The 14,185-nt window shown below is 39.6% G+C and overlaps 2 protein-coding genes and 4 long non-coding RNA genes across 6 annotated transcripts in view; 3 read left to right on the top strand and 3 right to left on the bottom strand.

Annotated features, from left to right (window-relative positions):
- LOC103514007 (general transcription factor 3C polypeptide 3-like) overlaps nt 1-5,668 on the bottom strand; it is an 18,487-nt gene extending 12,819 nt beyond the window's left edge. Inside the window, exons 1-3 of the mRNA XM_008478873.2 lie at nt 5,505-5,668; nt 4,603-4,690; nt 628-668 (exon numbers count right to left, since the gene is read on the bottom strand). Coding sequence (XP_008477095.2) covers nt 628-668; nt 4,603-4,690; nt 5,505-5,658 — 283 coding nt within the window. The 5' untranslated portion in view covers nt 5,659-5,668. The remainder of the gene's footprint in view (nt 1-627; nt 669-4,602; nt 4,691-5,504) is intronic.
- Nucleotides 2,414-3,369, bottom strand: LOC113469408. The gene is made up of 2 exons (XR_003392837.1): nt 3,165-3,369; nt 2,414-2,666 (listed from the first exon to the last, which is right to left on the bottom strand). It is a non-coding gene; the product is annotated as an uncharacterized LOC113469408 (long non-coding RNA).
- LOC113469407 lies at nt 2,683-3,503 on the top strand. Its single transcript, XR_003392836.1, has 3 exons — nt 2,683-2,956; nt 3,348-3,351; nt 3,396-3,503. It is a non-coding gene; the product is annotated as an uncharacterized LOC113469407 (long non-coding RNA).
- A 331-nt stretch (nt 5,669-5,999) lies between the features above and the next one.
- On the top strand, nt 6,000-12,360 carry LOC103514008 (protein NipSnap). Its single transcript, XM_008478874.2, has 5 exons — nt 6,000-6,011; nt 6,176-6,187; nt 6,919-7,041; nt 10,980-11,127; nt 11,842-12,360. The coding sequence occupies exons 1-5, from the start codon at nt 6,000-6,002 to the stop codon at nt 11,988-11,990; spliced, it is 444 nt and encodes a 147-aa protein (XP_008477096.1). The 3' UTR covers nt 11,991-12,360.
- LOC113469409 lies at nt 7,971-10,855 on the top strand. The gene is made up of 2 exons (XR_003392838.1): nt 7,971-8,149; nt 10,609-10,855. It is a non-coding gene; the product is annotated as an uncharacterized LOC113469409 (long non-coding RNA).
- Nucleotides 12,361-12,665: 305 nt separating the features above from the next.
- Nucleotides 12,666-14,135, bottom strand: LOC113469410. Its single transcript, XR_003392839.1, has 2 exons — nt 13,524-14,135; nt 12,666-13,399 (listed from the first exon to the last, which is right to left on the bottom strand). It is a non-coding gene; the product is annotated as an uncharacterized LOC113469410 (long non-coding RNA).
- Between the last annotated feature and the right edge of the window lie 50 nt (nt 14,136-14,185).

Below are 14,185 nucleotides of genomic sequence, written 5' to 3' on the forward strand. Positions count from 1 at the left end.
AAAAACCCCCCCCTTATTTTTAAAAAAAATAAAAAAAAAAAAAAAAAAAAAAAAAAAAAACAAACAAACAAACCGTACATTTGTCGAGGTCCGGCCAGCGGACACTTTTGATCGTCATTAGTTATGGAAGCTGTCTGCAAAATTTGAACGACCTGTGGCTAAAGGTAAAGTCGTGAGAAGCGCTAGTTCTTTTTGAGCTTTTTCCCTGTATAGCCCTAAATAGCGGAACTTTGATCCGGAATAACGGCCGAACCGTACCTTCTGGAAACAGGGCCCAAGGATATTTTTAAACTACATAATTTATCGAATCGCTGTGCCAAGTTCGAGCGACTTTGGCTGAAATCTAAAAGCCTCAGCATTACGAACTCTTTTTGAGCTTTTTCAAAGGTTTGTGCGTTAAATAGCAGCCAAACCGTACATTTCTCGATCCGGTCCGCGGATACTTCTGATCATGATTAATTATGGAAAATTTCTGCAAAATTTAAGCGACCTGTGGCTAAAGGTAAAGTCGTGAGAAGAGAAGCGCTAGTTCCTTTTGAGTGGAACTTTGGTACATACCTGCAAGAACAAAGCCTCGATTTTTCAGTCCAATCTCATCACACAGTCTCAGACGTCTATCGTGAATATCTACCCGGGATACATCTTGTTTGAGCGCCTTGCTGTAGCAACTGATGGCTTGCTTCTGGTCCCCAACCTTCTCAAAGTGCGCTCCGAGCCGGGTCCACTCCTCGGCATTGTCCGAACTCAAATGAGCACCTGACAAGTGAAAAACAAGTTGGATTAGTGAACTTTAGACTTTGGAACTTGGTCCCTACTCCCTACATCCCCTCCAAAATCATGAATAGGTTCATAAAAGTCATCCTATTATTTATCAAACTGTTTTGACTTGGCTCCTTATGTCCTTAATAAGACTCCATACACAAAAAGCCCACTCTGAGGCTTAGGTGTAGGGACAAACAGCCTTAAAGGATGAGGTAAGTTTGTACGAACTATAGAACTCGCTTGGAAAATTGGTCCCTTACGCCCCTCCAAATGTCATCAGTCATCATATTATTTAGAAGACTAACAATAATGATAATGGTGATAATAATAAAGTTAATTCAAAGTTTTACCTTCATATTGTATAATTATTGTATATTACTATATATATTCTTATTTTTTATATGACAAGTGGGAATGGGCTCTAATACCAAGCTTACTAACTTCTTCTTTTTCTTTGCCATTTTCTGTGTAAAGACAGGGTCAGTGTTCTTTGTGAGCCTCTTCATTGGCCCTAACTAGGGCAATTGCTTTGGGCTGACACAAATTTTACGAGTGGATGCCCTTTGCACTCAACTATTGCTATTTCTTTAGCAAGGGAGCCAGCCTAGTTAGCTTAGTTGGTAGTGCGTCTGCCTTGAAAGCGCTAGGCCGCGGGTTCGATTCCCGCCCGGGGCAGATTTTATCCTGATGGGATAATGTTTGTTCTTGGAACGGCTGGCTTTCTCCTATCCTGTCTTCCTTCCCTTTGATTTCAGGATGATAAGACCATAGCAGTTACAGTTCATTCTGTCAAACCGGTCCCATGTTTCCGGGGTCGGCGTTTTTTGTCAGTCCTAACTAGGGTGATTGCTTTGGGCTGAAATTTGGTTTTGGCTACAGAATTTTACGAGTGGATGGCCTTCGCACTCAACCTTTGCTATTTCTTTAGCAAGGGAAATTCAGGCTTGTATACACCCTGTTTAAAGTCTCCCAGCCAGACTAAGCTGGTCTAGTCCCTGTTTAACGTCCCTCAGCCAGACAAAAACAGTCTTTAGTCTACTTACCAAACTAGTCTACTAATAACAGACTACCTACCTATAGTCTGCAATACTTACCAGATTCTATACTTTCAGTTGGTAGATCCAACTCCATAGCATGCTCTGTGCTAAGGATTTCTTCAATTTCGTAGTCCATAGCCTCAGATTTAGTGTCCATTGTGATTTTGACAAGATATCAAATGTGCCAGTAGACACGATTAATGTCCAGATAAAAATCAAAGGAATTCAAGCAAGCTTTTGATACAAAGATGAATTTACACATGAAAGAAAACTAATAATTTCTTTTACTTTAGTAGGTACCTAGCTAGCTATTTAGGTAAAAAAAGGTCCTTAATTTTAGTTTCAACTAAGTAGGTATTTGTATTTATTTATTTCTTTTTCCTTCCCTCTGTCCCTTTTTGTCCCTTTTTTGTTTTTTTTTTTTTTTTTTTTAAATAACAGATTTTTAAAATTTTCGCGGGCCGGTACTTGCACTCAAGGAGGTTCAACCGCAGAGGATAAAATAAATACGCAAGCTCTAAAGTGAAGCCAAAAGAAGCCGGCAACAGCTGCCGGCCAGACTTTTCTTATCAGTTCTTCAATGCTTTTTTTATATTTTTTTTTATTTTTCGTTCTTTTTTCGTTTTCCCTATTTCCATTTATTAAATTTATTTTTCTGTTCTGTAATTTCTGTGAAGGAGATGTAGAAGAGAGGTGCCAGGAAACCGGTAAAGAAAACAAGTGAACTGATAAGGAATTGATAATTAAGAAAACCACTAAAGTAATCACCAATGGACTTTTTGTCATACATTTTAATTAACAAGTGTTTCAGTGATAACAGCTTTGAAACTGTTCATTACAGTATTCCATTTTGATAACACAAAACACCTTTCACAAAATAATTTCTGTGAAGGAGATGTAGAAGAGAGGTGCCAGAAAACCGGTAAAGAAAACAAGTGAACTGATAAGGAGTTGATAATTAAGAAAACCAATAATCACCAATGGACTTTTTTGTCATTCATTTTTAATTAACAAGTGTTTCAGTGATAACAGTTTTGAAACTGTTCATTACAGTATTCCATTTTGATAACACAAAACACTTCTCCATTGTTTCTGATCACAGGTAGTTTTGGTGTTCCTAGGATTTCCTTTCAACTCCCTTGTAAGACGGCATCTACGTAATTTCTGTGAAGGAGATGTAGATGTAGAAGAGAGGTGCCAGAAAACCGGTAAAGAAAACAAGTGAACTGATAAGGAATTGATAATTAAGAAAACCACTAATCACCGATGGACTTTTTTGTCATTCATTTTTAATTAACAAGTGTTTCAGTGATAACAGCTTTGAAACTGTTCATTACAGTATTCCATTTTGATAACACAAAACACCTTTCACAAAACACTTCTGCATTGTTTCTGATCACAGGTAGTTTTGGTGTTCCTAGGATTTCCTTTCAACTCCCTTGTAAGACGGCATCTACTAAATCTACTTTGAAATTCATATTGAGCAGGGGTTGTAGAGATCATGGTGTCTGTAAAAATGACTGGAAGCTTACATTTGTTGTTGAGGAGTAATGTGAACATTCTACCTAGGTAAGTATTATTGTATTGTGTAAGGAGTCTACTTTGAAATTCATATCGAGCAGAGGTTGTAGGGATCATGGTGTCTGTAAAAATGACTGGAAGCTTACATTTGTTGTTGAGGAGTAATGTGAACGTTCTACCTAGGTAAGTATTATTGTATTGTGTAAGGACATAGCATGTTGTTGATTAACAGCTCCAAGCATCAGTTGTTTACTTTTTTTTAAGAGGTTTGACAGAGGGAACTGTAACTGCTATGGTCTTATTGTCCCGAAATCAAAGAGAGAAGGAAGACAGGATAGGAGAAGGACATAGCATGTTGTTGATTAACATCTCCAAGCATCAGTTGTTTACTTTTTTTTTAAAAAAGAGGTTTGACAGAGGGAACTGTAACTGCTATGGTCTTATTGTCCCAAAATCAAAGAGAGAAGGAAGACAGGATAGGAGAAAGCCAGCCGTTCCCAGAACAAACATTATCCCATCAGGATAAAATCCACCCCAGGTGGGAATTGAACCCGTGGCCTAGCGCTTACAAGGCAGATGCACTACCAACTAAGCTAACTAGGCTGGCTCCAGTTGTTTACTTGGTTGAAATGAGGTTTTATTTTTCTATGGTTTTATGGACATAGTCAAAATTTCCCCTTTTTTTCTAAAAAGATTAGTTTAAATTTTGCAAGATCCCTCCCTCTTCAAGCAGTTTTTAATGTCTCTGTATAACTGCTAAGGTTTTTAGTGATTGGTTCTATCATCCAGTTTTTGCTACAATCTACCCACCTTTTATCTCCCCTAGTCAGGAGTGGGCTGGGAAAAGCCAGCAGCATGTGATTTGCCCAGTCACCCATCTGTAAATCAACTTCACACAACCATGCTTAACTTCAGTGAACTATTGGGAGCTGATGCATTTCACATGTTGTTGCCATTGGCTCAAACAAACAAGAATAAAGAATCATGGGATTGGCAAAATATTGGAGAACACTTTTTATTAATGTCACAAATGAGATAAAAGCCCTGGAAGAAATTACAATACAGTCTGATTTAGGAAACATTACCTACACCACACCTAATTACTTTGATTGATCAGACATTAAACTGATAAGCCAGACTTACTCGTGAAAGCAAAATAAAATGTAACAATAGTAATGTTCTTGACACCGTTTGGACTACCTTGGTACCTTTACAATAAAACTTATTGTAAAGGCACTTTCAAAAGCAAAGGATGAGAAATATAGGTGACCTGTACAAGCAACTGATGGCTTGCTTCTGGTCCCCAACCTTCTCAAAGTGCGCTCCGAGCCGGGTCCACTCCTCGGCATTGTCCGAACTCAAATGAGCACCTGACAAGTGAAAAACAAGTTGTAATGAGAAAGTATTGGAATCAATCCAAATTTTTGTTTATTCTAAGGTGTTTGTTGAATAAATACTTTTGTCTGTACTTTTCTTGAACCTTCTTTTGTTGAACCTATTTATAATTTTACACATTAACACAAAGGTCAAGATGAATCTAAACAGCATGGTGGCTCACCATTAATTAAAGCTGAAAAAGTCTTTTACTCAGCTAGTTACCTACTTACCTATTCCTTAAATCATAATGATCAAACATCTGCTATAATGGACTCTAAAGGTCTGTGTCACAGCATGCGGAACTTGGTCCCTACTCCCTACATCCCCTCCAAAATCATTAATGGGTTCATAAAAGTGATCCTATTATTTATTAAACTGTTTTGACTTGGCTCCTTATGTCCTTAATAAGACTACATACACAAAAAGCCCACTCTGAGGCTTAGGTATAGGGACAAACAGCCTTAAAGGATGAGTTAAGTTTGTACGAACTATAGAACTCGCTTGGAAAATTGGTCCCTTACAGCCCTTCCAAATGTCATCAGTCATCATATTATTTAGAAGACTATAAGTACGCCAACCTCAGTGGTGCAGTAGTTAGCGCGGTGGACTCTGGATCTGGAGGTTGGTGGTTCGAGTCCAAGTCAAATCGTGAAATTTAGCGTAGTATATTAAGCGAGGAATGATATTTGTGACAAGCATTTATGCTAACACAATTAAAATTTTTATAAGACTACCTATATGCACACAAAAAAAAAAAAAACACTTTGACGCTTAAGTGTAGGGGCAAACACATCACTAGTGACTTACCAATCAGTAGCATTTTGATAGACGTTGCCAGGTCGCCCACATCCTCGTACATGGTTGCCAGAGTTTTGTAAGCTTCCGGTGCAGTGGGAAGTTGTCGCACCACCTCCAACACCATCTCGATGGCTTTCTGCCGGTTGTCCTTCTTCACGAACATCAGTGTAGCCTCTCCTGTGAAGGTAATTACATGTAAAGTTAGCTCCCATGGTGTAGTGGTCACTGCGCTTGCCTTGCACACGGGAGACCCGGGTTCGATTCCCGGTGGTGTTGAAAAATTTGTATTGTGCAAATGATTGATTTTGTGACTGGCTGTTGCGGGGCCCACTCAGCCTTGTGAGGAAAATGAGAAGTTAGCTCCCATGGTGTAGTGGTCACTGCGCTTGCCTTGCACGCGGGAGACCCGGGTTCGATTCCCGGTGGTGTTGAAAAAATTTGTATTGTGCAAATGATTGATTTTGTGACTGGCTGTTGCGGGGCCCACTCAGCCTTGTGAGGAAAATGAGTAGCTATGTAATATAAATGCGTAGCAACAGGTGCTACCATGGTAGATAAACATTGAGTGTTAGTTTGAGTGAGGTCTACAGTTCACATAGGGTAAGTGTACCATTTATTCGCCCACCTAAGGGTTTTTCCAGACAAAAACACTTATATCTCTGGTCCTAATTATTTTGGAGAAACAAAACCAGGTATGTTGAGGTGATCTCTTTCTGATCCCTTGTTTGTCACAAAAGATCTAACCAGGTTGCAGTGACCAAGGGCGTTTATTAAAGCCGATGGCCCTACCTTTACCAATACCAATCCCTTGTGTGGACGCCACTTTAGTTTAGGACTATTGCACTGAAAGAAACCATATTGTATGAGATAAAGTTCGTTTCATAGAGGTTTAGCACCACGTCTTATAGTGACAGAATGTTTACCCACCATTCGGTGCAAAACTATCCACCTCCTCACCCAGCCTGAGTGGGGCACAGTTTGTCCAGATGGTCACCCATCCGGATACCAACCACGCGCAACGTTGCTCAACTTAAGTGGTCCAACATACTATCACCACTCGCTAGAACGCCAAGTAAAATGTAATTTTTAGTCTACACTTTGATGCCGCCCAAGACACGTTTCGATCTTATCAGAACTCATCAGCTGGCCATACTTGTAGCTCTATGGTTCTGACTAACAATGCGAAAGTTAATCTTCTGTGTCGGCAAGCGGTGAAAGCACGTTGAATGCCGCAATTCCCGATGGTTCACTCAAAGTTAAGCAACGTTGTGAATGGTTGGTATTAACTCGAATATAATTGGCCTGTTCTCAGGAGTTCCAGGTTCTCCACAAGGAACAGGGGCAGACCTCCCGATGGTTCACTTGAGTTGAGCAACGTTGTGAATGGTTGGTATTAACTCGAATATAATTGGCCTGTTCTCAGGAGTTCCAGGTTCTCCACAAGGAACAGGGGCAGACCGTCCGGTCCCGACATCTTCAGTACTTGTTGGCCTTTAGCTACTGGCCTGCCATAGAGACTAGATCCGGGGCTCCCAATATCTATGAGGTAATGGAGGGGGATTTTAATTATTAAAGCTGATGTATATGCCAGTCTAGTTAGCTTGGTTGGTGGCGCGTCTGCCTTTATCCTGATGGGATAATTCGTTCTCGGAACGGCTGGCTTTCTCCTATCCTGTCTTCCTTTCTTCGATTTCGGGACGATAAGACCATAGCAGTTACAGTTCCCTCTGTCAAACCTCTTAAAAAAAAGCCGATGTATTATTCTTGTCTGGTTGTCCAAGTGCTGTTGCTTCGGCATTTAAACATTCCAATACAAAATCAAACCAGCCCCATATAGCTTGCTGGAGAATGAAGTGCACAGTAGGACTGATTGGAAGAGACTTGCGAAAAACGCCGACCTCACTTGAGTGGGAAAAGGTGTAGAAAAAGAGTACAAGAATAGAATAGAATATACTTTGTTTATCTTGGTAGGACGAGGCTGAAAAGTCCCTTTAATCCCGCAGTCTAAACAAGGTTTTACCTATGTATTTGGTACAATATTGTTACACCTTGTGTATCCTGCCCGAATAGGAACCAAAAATCCCTTTACCCCAGCAGTCTAAACAGAGTATACAGGGTTCATTTAAATTCCTAATCTTCTTTTTCTTCGCCTTTTCCCGTGTACGGACGGGGTCGGCGTTTTTCGTCAGCCTCTCAATCAGCCCTAACTAGGGTGATTGTTTTGGGCTGACATTTGGTTATCAAAGATTAACGAGTGGATGCTTTTTGCACTCAACCTTTGCTATTTCTTTAACAAGGAAAAATTCAGGCTGATATACTCCCTGTAGTCCCCCAGCCAGACTAAGCTGGTCTACTCCCTGTTTAACGTCCCCCAGCCAGACTAATCTGGTCTACTCCCTGTTTAATTACTCTCTAAACAGGAGATTTTCCAAAAAAAAATGAACTGTCCAAAGAGGAATTATTTAATAGATAATTCTAGATGGAATTATTTAATAGATAATTCTAGATGGAATTATTTATTAGATAATTCTAGATTTAAATGGGTTAAAGATGTTAGCCAGCCTAGTTAGCTCGGATATTAGCGCGTTTGCCTTTTAAGGCTAAGTCGCGGGTTCGATTCCCGCCCAGGACGGATTTTATCCTAAACAGAAAAGGTACGTTCTCGGAACGGCTGGCTTTTTTCTATCCTATGTTTTTTCTCTCCTCAGTTTTGGTACGTTAAGATCTTGCCAGTTACAGTTCCCTCTATGAAGTGTATGTATCCGATTTTTACATGCTTTTATTTTAACATTTGACATAACTCGCTATTAACATGTTTTTTATTCAGACCAGATATTTGGCCGCTAGTTAGAAATCTCTGATTTAGACCATAACTCTCTGAAAGTTGGGATCGGGTGGAGACAGCCAGTTGGTGATGTTCGTTCTCGGAACGGCTGGCTTTCTCCTATCCTGTCTTCCTTTCTTCGATTTCGGGACGATAGGATCATAGCAGTTACAGTTCCCTCTGTCCAACCTCTTAAAAAAATCCAGCCAGACTAAGCTGGTCTAGTGACTGGAAATTTGGAAAAAATGGACTGGAAAACCGGTAAAAGTCAGGGAATTTTATTTTTCCATTTTGGTAGACAGTCCCCCAGCCAGATTAAGCTGGTCTAGTGACTGGAAATTTGGAAAAAATGGACTGGAAAACCGGTAAAAGTCAGGGAATTTTATTTTTCCATTTTGGTAGACACCCTGTATGAATTTGATGGCACATTCGTTCTCTTTTGACAAAATTTTTGATGGCAACACTTCTTCAGCGCCGTTGATCCTGTGTGGATCGGGCAGAGCTAGGACGTAACTCTGTGAACACGGAAATATCAAGTCTAGTTAGCTTGGTTGGTGGCGCGTCCGCCTTGTAAGCGGTAGGACGCGGGTTTGATTCCCACCCGGAGCGGACAAAAAACAGATAAGGTTCGTTCTCGGAACGGCTGGGTTTCTCCTATCCAGCACTCCTTCTGTCATAAATTATTGGTGTAAAAAAAAGTGGATATAACTTTCAAAATTTTTTGATATTGGCTTGTTACAAGCGCATATTTCGTGAACCATCATTCCTAGAACCCTTACATGTACACCGATTGATTTCTCGTGAAAAGTTACATAGGAAAGACTACTTGGTCATCTTAAATACTCTAATGGAAACTCTTGTTGAAAAAAAATCATGTCGAAATATTTGGAGATATCACAGTGAGGAGAGAGGGAGCAGAGAGAACCTTCCAGTCTGAAAGCAGAAGAGAGAATGAGCTCTGACAAAAATCTAGGTCTGAAGAAACCTCCCCGAACTAGTGCCTTGTGATGTACCATTATGAAACGCATGCAGGTTGGTGAGAAACGAGTTGAACACCCTGTTTAGAACATTAAGCTATTCTTTAAGGCTGTTTGCCTCTACACTTAAGCCTCGAAGTGGGGAAGTGGGCTTTTTGTTTATGAACACCTTGTATATGGAAGAAAAACTTATTGTCTTCCCTGTAGGTGAGACAAACGCCTTGGTGTCTTGGTGATATTGTTGTGATGATACCATTTGAAATGCATACAGGTTGGTGAGAAGTTGATAAACACCTTGTATATGGAAGAAAAACTTATTGTCTACCCTGTTGGTGAGACAAACACTTTGGTGATACTTTTGTGATGATGTTCTTTTTATGGAACTTGTGGGAAGTTCTTTATATGAAACTTGAGCCTTGGCTGGTATTGAACCCGCGCCCTCCTGTTTACCAGGCTACTTTTGGTCATTGAGTTACCTAGAAGGTTATAAGAAGAAAAACCCCTCCCCCCAACTGTGAAGAGTATGTATATGTATAAGCTACTGATGTTCATCTCTTCGAGATGAAGCTTCACAAAGTCAGGTCAGAATCTATCAGCATCTTATAAGAAGATGAAAATATTATTAGGTAGATATAGGTCCATTTATTTTTATCAAAAGAGGACTAAAGCATTTCATTTTTATTTTATGTGTATATTATATATTTTTTCATTCATTTCTTTTCATACTGTCATTCCAAATATCATCAAATCACCGGTTATATTTTTTAATACCATATTTTATTTTAACCTTTCATTTTATTTAAATATATTTAAGTTTTTATAATAAAGTTATCTTTACCAATGATTTAATCGAAGAAATTTACTCTCTAAACAGGAGATTTTCCAAAAAAAAATGAACTGTCCAAAGAGGAATTATTTAAGAGATAATTCTTCTAAACAGGAGATTTTCAAAAAAAAAAATAATAATAATAAATAAAATAACTGTCCAAAGAGGAATTATTTAATAGATAATTCTAGATTTCAATGGGTTAAAGATGTTTGCCAGCCTAGTTAGCTCGGATATTAGCGCGTCTGCCTTTTAAGGCTAAGTCTCGTGTTCGATTCCCGCCCAGGACGGATTTTTATCCTAAACAGAAAAGGTACGTTCTCGGAACGGCTGGCTTTTCCCTATCCTATGTTTTTTCTCTCCTCAGTTTTGGTACGTTAAGATCTTGCCAGTTACAGTTCCCTCTATTAAGTGTGTGTATCCGATTTTTACATGCTTTTATTTTAACATTTGACATAACTCGCTATTAAATCCTAAACAGAAAAGGTACGTTCTCGGAACGGCTGGCTTTTTCCTATCCTATGTTTTTTCTCTCCTCAGTTTTGGTACGTTAAAATCTTGCCAGTTACAGTTCCCTCTATTAAGTGTGTGTATCCGATTTTTACATGCTTTTATTTTAACATTTGACATAACTCGCTATTAACATGATTTTTATTTAGACCAGATATTTGGCCGCTAGTTAGAAATCTCTGATTTAGACCATAACTCTCTGAAAGTTGGGATCGGGTGGAGACAGCCAGTTGGTATATAGTCTTTTATGTTCTCAGGTCCGATCCTATAGTCTGAAGCCAGGCACGATGATAGAATGGGGCAACAACTGGGCCCGACATAACAAATATAGTCTTTTATGTTCTCAGGTCCGATCCTACAGTCTGAAGCCAGGCACGATGATAGAATGGGGCAACAACTGGGCCCGAGCCATAACTCACCGTAGAAACAACGATGAGGCATTCGCAGGGTTCTTCTCTCAAGTGGGCAGACTATACAACGTTCATCACTTCTGGTGTAAGTTGATCTTTAAAGATAAGAAACATTAAAAAAAAAGTCAAGGATCTTGAATCTACAGGCGCAAGATTTTCTTTTTTTTATAGAGGTTTGACAGAGGGAACTGTAACTGCTATGGTCTTATCGTCCCAAAATCGAAGAGAGAAGGAAGACAGGATAGGAGAAAGCCAGTTTCGCAGGGTTCTTCTCTCAAGTGGGCAGACTGTACAACGTTCATCACTTCTGGTGTAAGTTGATCTTTAAAGATAAGAAAAATTCCCAAAAAAGCCAAGGATCTTGAATCTTGTTTCTCAACAATCCAGAAAATTTTCCAGTCTCCAGACTTATTTATGAAACATTTTTCTTGACTTTCCTTAGTATGTAATATCTTGATAGGTTTTATCCTGAAAGCTGCTCAACATTCGAAACATTTGTTTTGTCTGCCTTGTAAGGGCTAGATCGCGGGTTTGATCCCCGCTTGAAACTGATTTTGTTCTATTCAGGTGAAATTGTTCTCAAAACGGCTGGTTTCTCCTGTCCTGTCTTCCTTCGATTTTGGGACGATAAGACCTTGGCAGTTACAGTTCTTTGTATCAAACTTCTGTAAAAATAAAAATAAAAACATCTAAACTGGCCGATTTTTCGCATTTCCCCCTTTATTTTAAGTGGTAGGGTTCTCGCTTCCTTAACCTCTTCCACCCAACCACTAATGTCCCCCCCCCCTTGCTTCCTCAGGCTACAAGGACCTCGCCAGTCGTAAGGAAACGCGAGAGAGCGCCTGGCGATCTCCAGGGTGGGACGAGTGTGTGGCCTACACGGTACCCCTCATACGAGAAATGCAGTCACGTATCCTCCTGCCCACTAGTTTCTCACCCACACAGTAGATAGAACTTCGTGGGAACAATATACCACTATGAAATTGTGATGTACCTTTATGAAACGCATACAGGTTGGTGAGAAGTTGATAAACACTCTGTATATGGGAGAAAAATCCAGGGTGGGACGAGTGTGTGACCTACACCGTACCCCTCATACAGGAAATGCAGTCACGTATCCTCCTGCCCACTAGTTTCTCACCCACACAGTAGATAGAACTTCGTGGAAACAATATACCACTATGAAATTGTGATGTGCCTTTATGAAACGCATACAGGTTGGTGAGAAGTTGATAAACACTCTGTATATGAGAGAAAAATCCAGGGTGGGACGAGTGTGTGGCCTACACCGTACCCCTCATACGGGAAATGCAGTCACGTATCCTCCTGCCCACTAGTTTCTCACCCACACAGTAGATGGAACTAGTGCCTTGTGAGTCTCGAAGAGGGTTTTTTGTTTATGAACACCTTGTATATTGAAGAAAAACTTATTGTCTAACCTGTAGGTGAGACAAACGCCTTGGTGTCTTGGTGATATTGTTGTGATGAAAATGCATACAGGTTGGTGAGAAGTTGATAAACACCTTGTATATGGGAGAAAAATCCAGGGTGGGACGAGTGTGTGGCCTACACCGTATCCCTCACACGGGAAATGCAGTCACGTATCCTCCTGCCCACTAGTTTCTCACCCACACAGTAGATAGAACTTCGTGGAAACAATATACCACTATGAAATTGTGATGTACCTTTATGAAACGCATACAGATTGGTGAGAAGTTGATAAACACTCTGTATATGGGAGAAAAATCCAGGGTGGGACGAGTGTGTGACCTACACCGTATCCCTCATACGGGAAATGCAGTCACGTATCCTCCTGCCCACTAGTTTCTCACCCACACAGTAGACGGAACTAGTGCCTTGTGATGTACCATTATGAAACTCATGCAGGTTGGTGAGAAACGAGTTGAACACCCTGTATAGAACATTAAGCTATTCTTTAGGGCTGTTTGCCTCTACACGTAAGCCTTGAAGTGGGCTTTTTGTTTATGAACACCTTGTATATGGAAGAAAAACTTATTGTCCACCCTGTAGGTGAGACAAACGCCTTGGTGTCTTGGTGATATTGTTGTGATGAAAATGCATACAGGTTGGTGAGAAGTTGATAAACACCTTGTATACAGAGAAAAACTTATTGTCTACCCTGTAGGTGAGACAAACGCCTTGGTGTCTTGGTGATATTGTTCTGATGATACCATTTGAAATGCATACAGGTTGGTGAGAAGTTGATAAACACCTTGTATACAGAGAAAAACTTATTGTCTACCCTGTAGGTGAGACAAACGCCTTGGTGTCTTGGTGATATTGTTGTGATGATACCATTTGAAATGCATACAGGTTGGTGAGAAGTTGATAAACACCTTGTATAGAGAGAAAAACTTATTGTCTACCCTGTTGGTGAGACAAACGCCTTGGTGTCTTGGTGATATTGTTGTGATGATACCATTTGAAATGCATACAGGTTGGTGAGAAGTTGATAAACACCTTGTATACAGAGAAAAACTTATTGTCTACCCTGTTGGTGAGACAAACACTTTGGTGATACTTTTGTGATGATGTTTTTTTTATGGAACTTGTGGGACGTTCTTTTTATGAAACTTGAGCCTTGGCTGGTATTGAACCCGCGCCCTCCTGTTTACCAGGCTACTTTTGGTCATTGAGTTACCTAGAAGGTTATCTTATAAGAAGAAAAACCCCTCCCCCCCACTGTGAAGAGAATGTATATGTATAAGCTACTGATGTTCATCTCTTCGAGATGAAGCTTCACAAAGTCAGGTCAGAATCTATGAGTATCTTTTAAGAAGATGAAAATATTATTAGGTAGATATAGGTCCATTTTTTTTCATCAAAAGAGGACTAAAGCATTTCATTTTTATTTTATGTGTATATTATATATTTTTTCATTCATTTCTTTTCATACTGTCATTCCAAATATCATCAAATCACCGGTTATATTTTTTAATACCATATTTTATTTTAACCTTTCATTTTATTTAAATATATTTAAGTTTTTATAATAAAGTTATCTTTACCAATGATTTAATCGAAGAAATTACTTCTCTAAACAGGAGATTTTCCAAAAAAAAATGAACTGTCCAAAGAGGAATTATTTAAGAGATAATTCTAGATGGAATTATTTAATAGAT

The sequence above is a fragment of the Diaphorina citri genome, unplaced genomic scaffold (assembly GCF_000475195.1).
Source record: "Diaphorina citri unplaced genomic scaffold, Diaci psyllid genome assembly version 1.1 scaffold1065, whole genome shotgun sequence".
NCBI lineage: Eukaryota > Metazoa > Arthropoda > Insecta > Hemiptera > Psyllidae > Diaphorina > Diaphorina citri.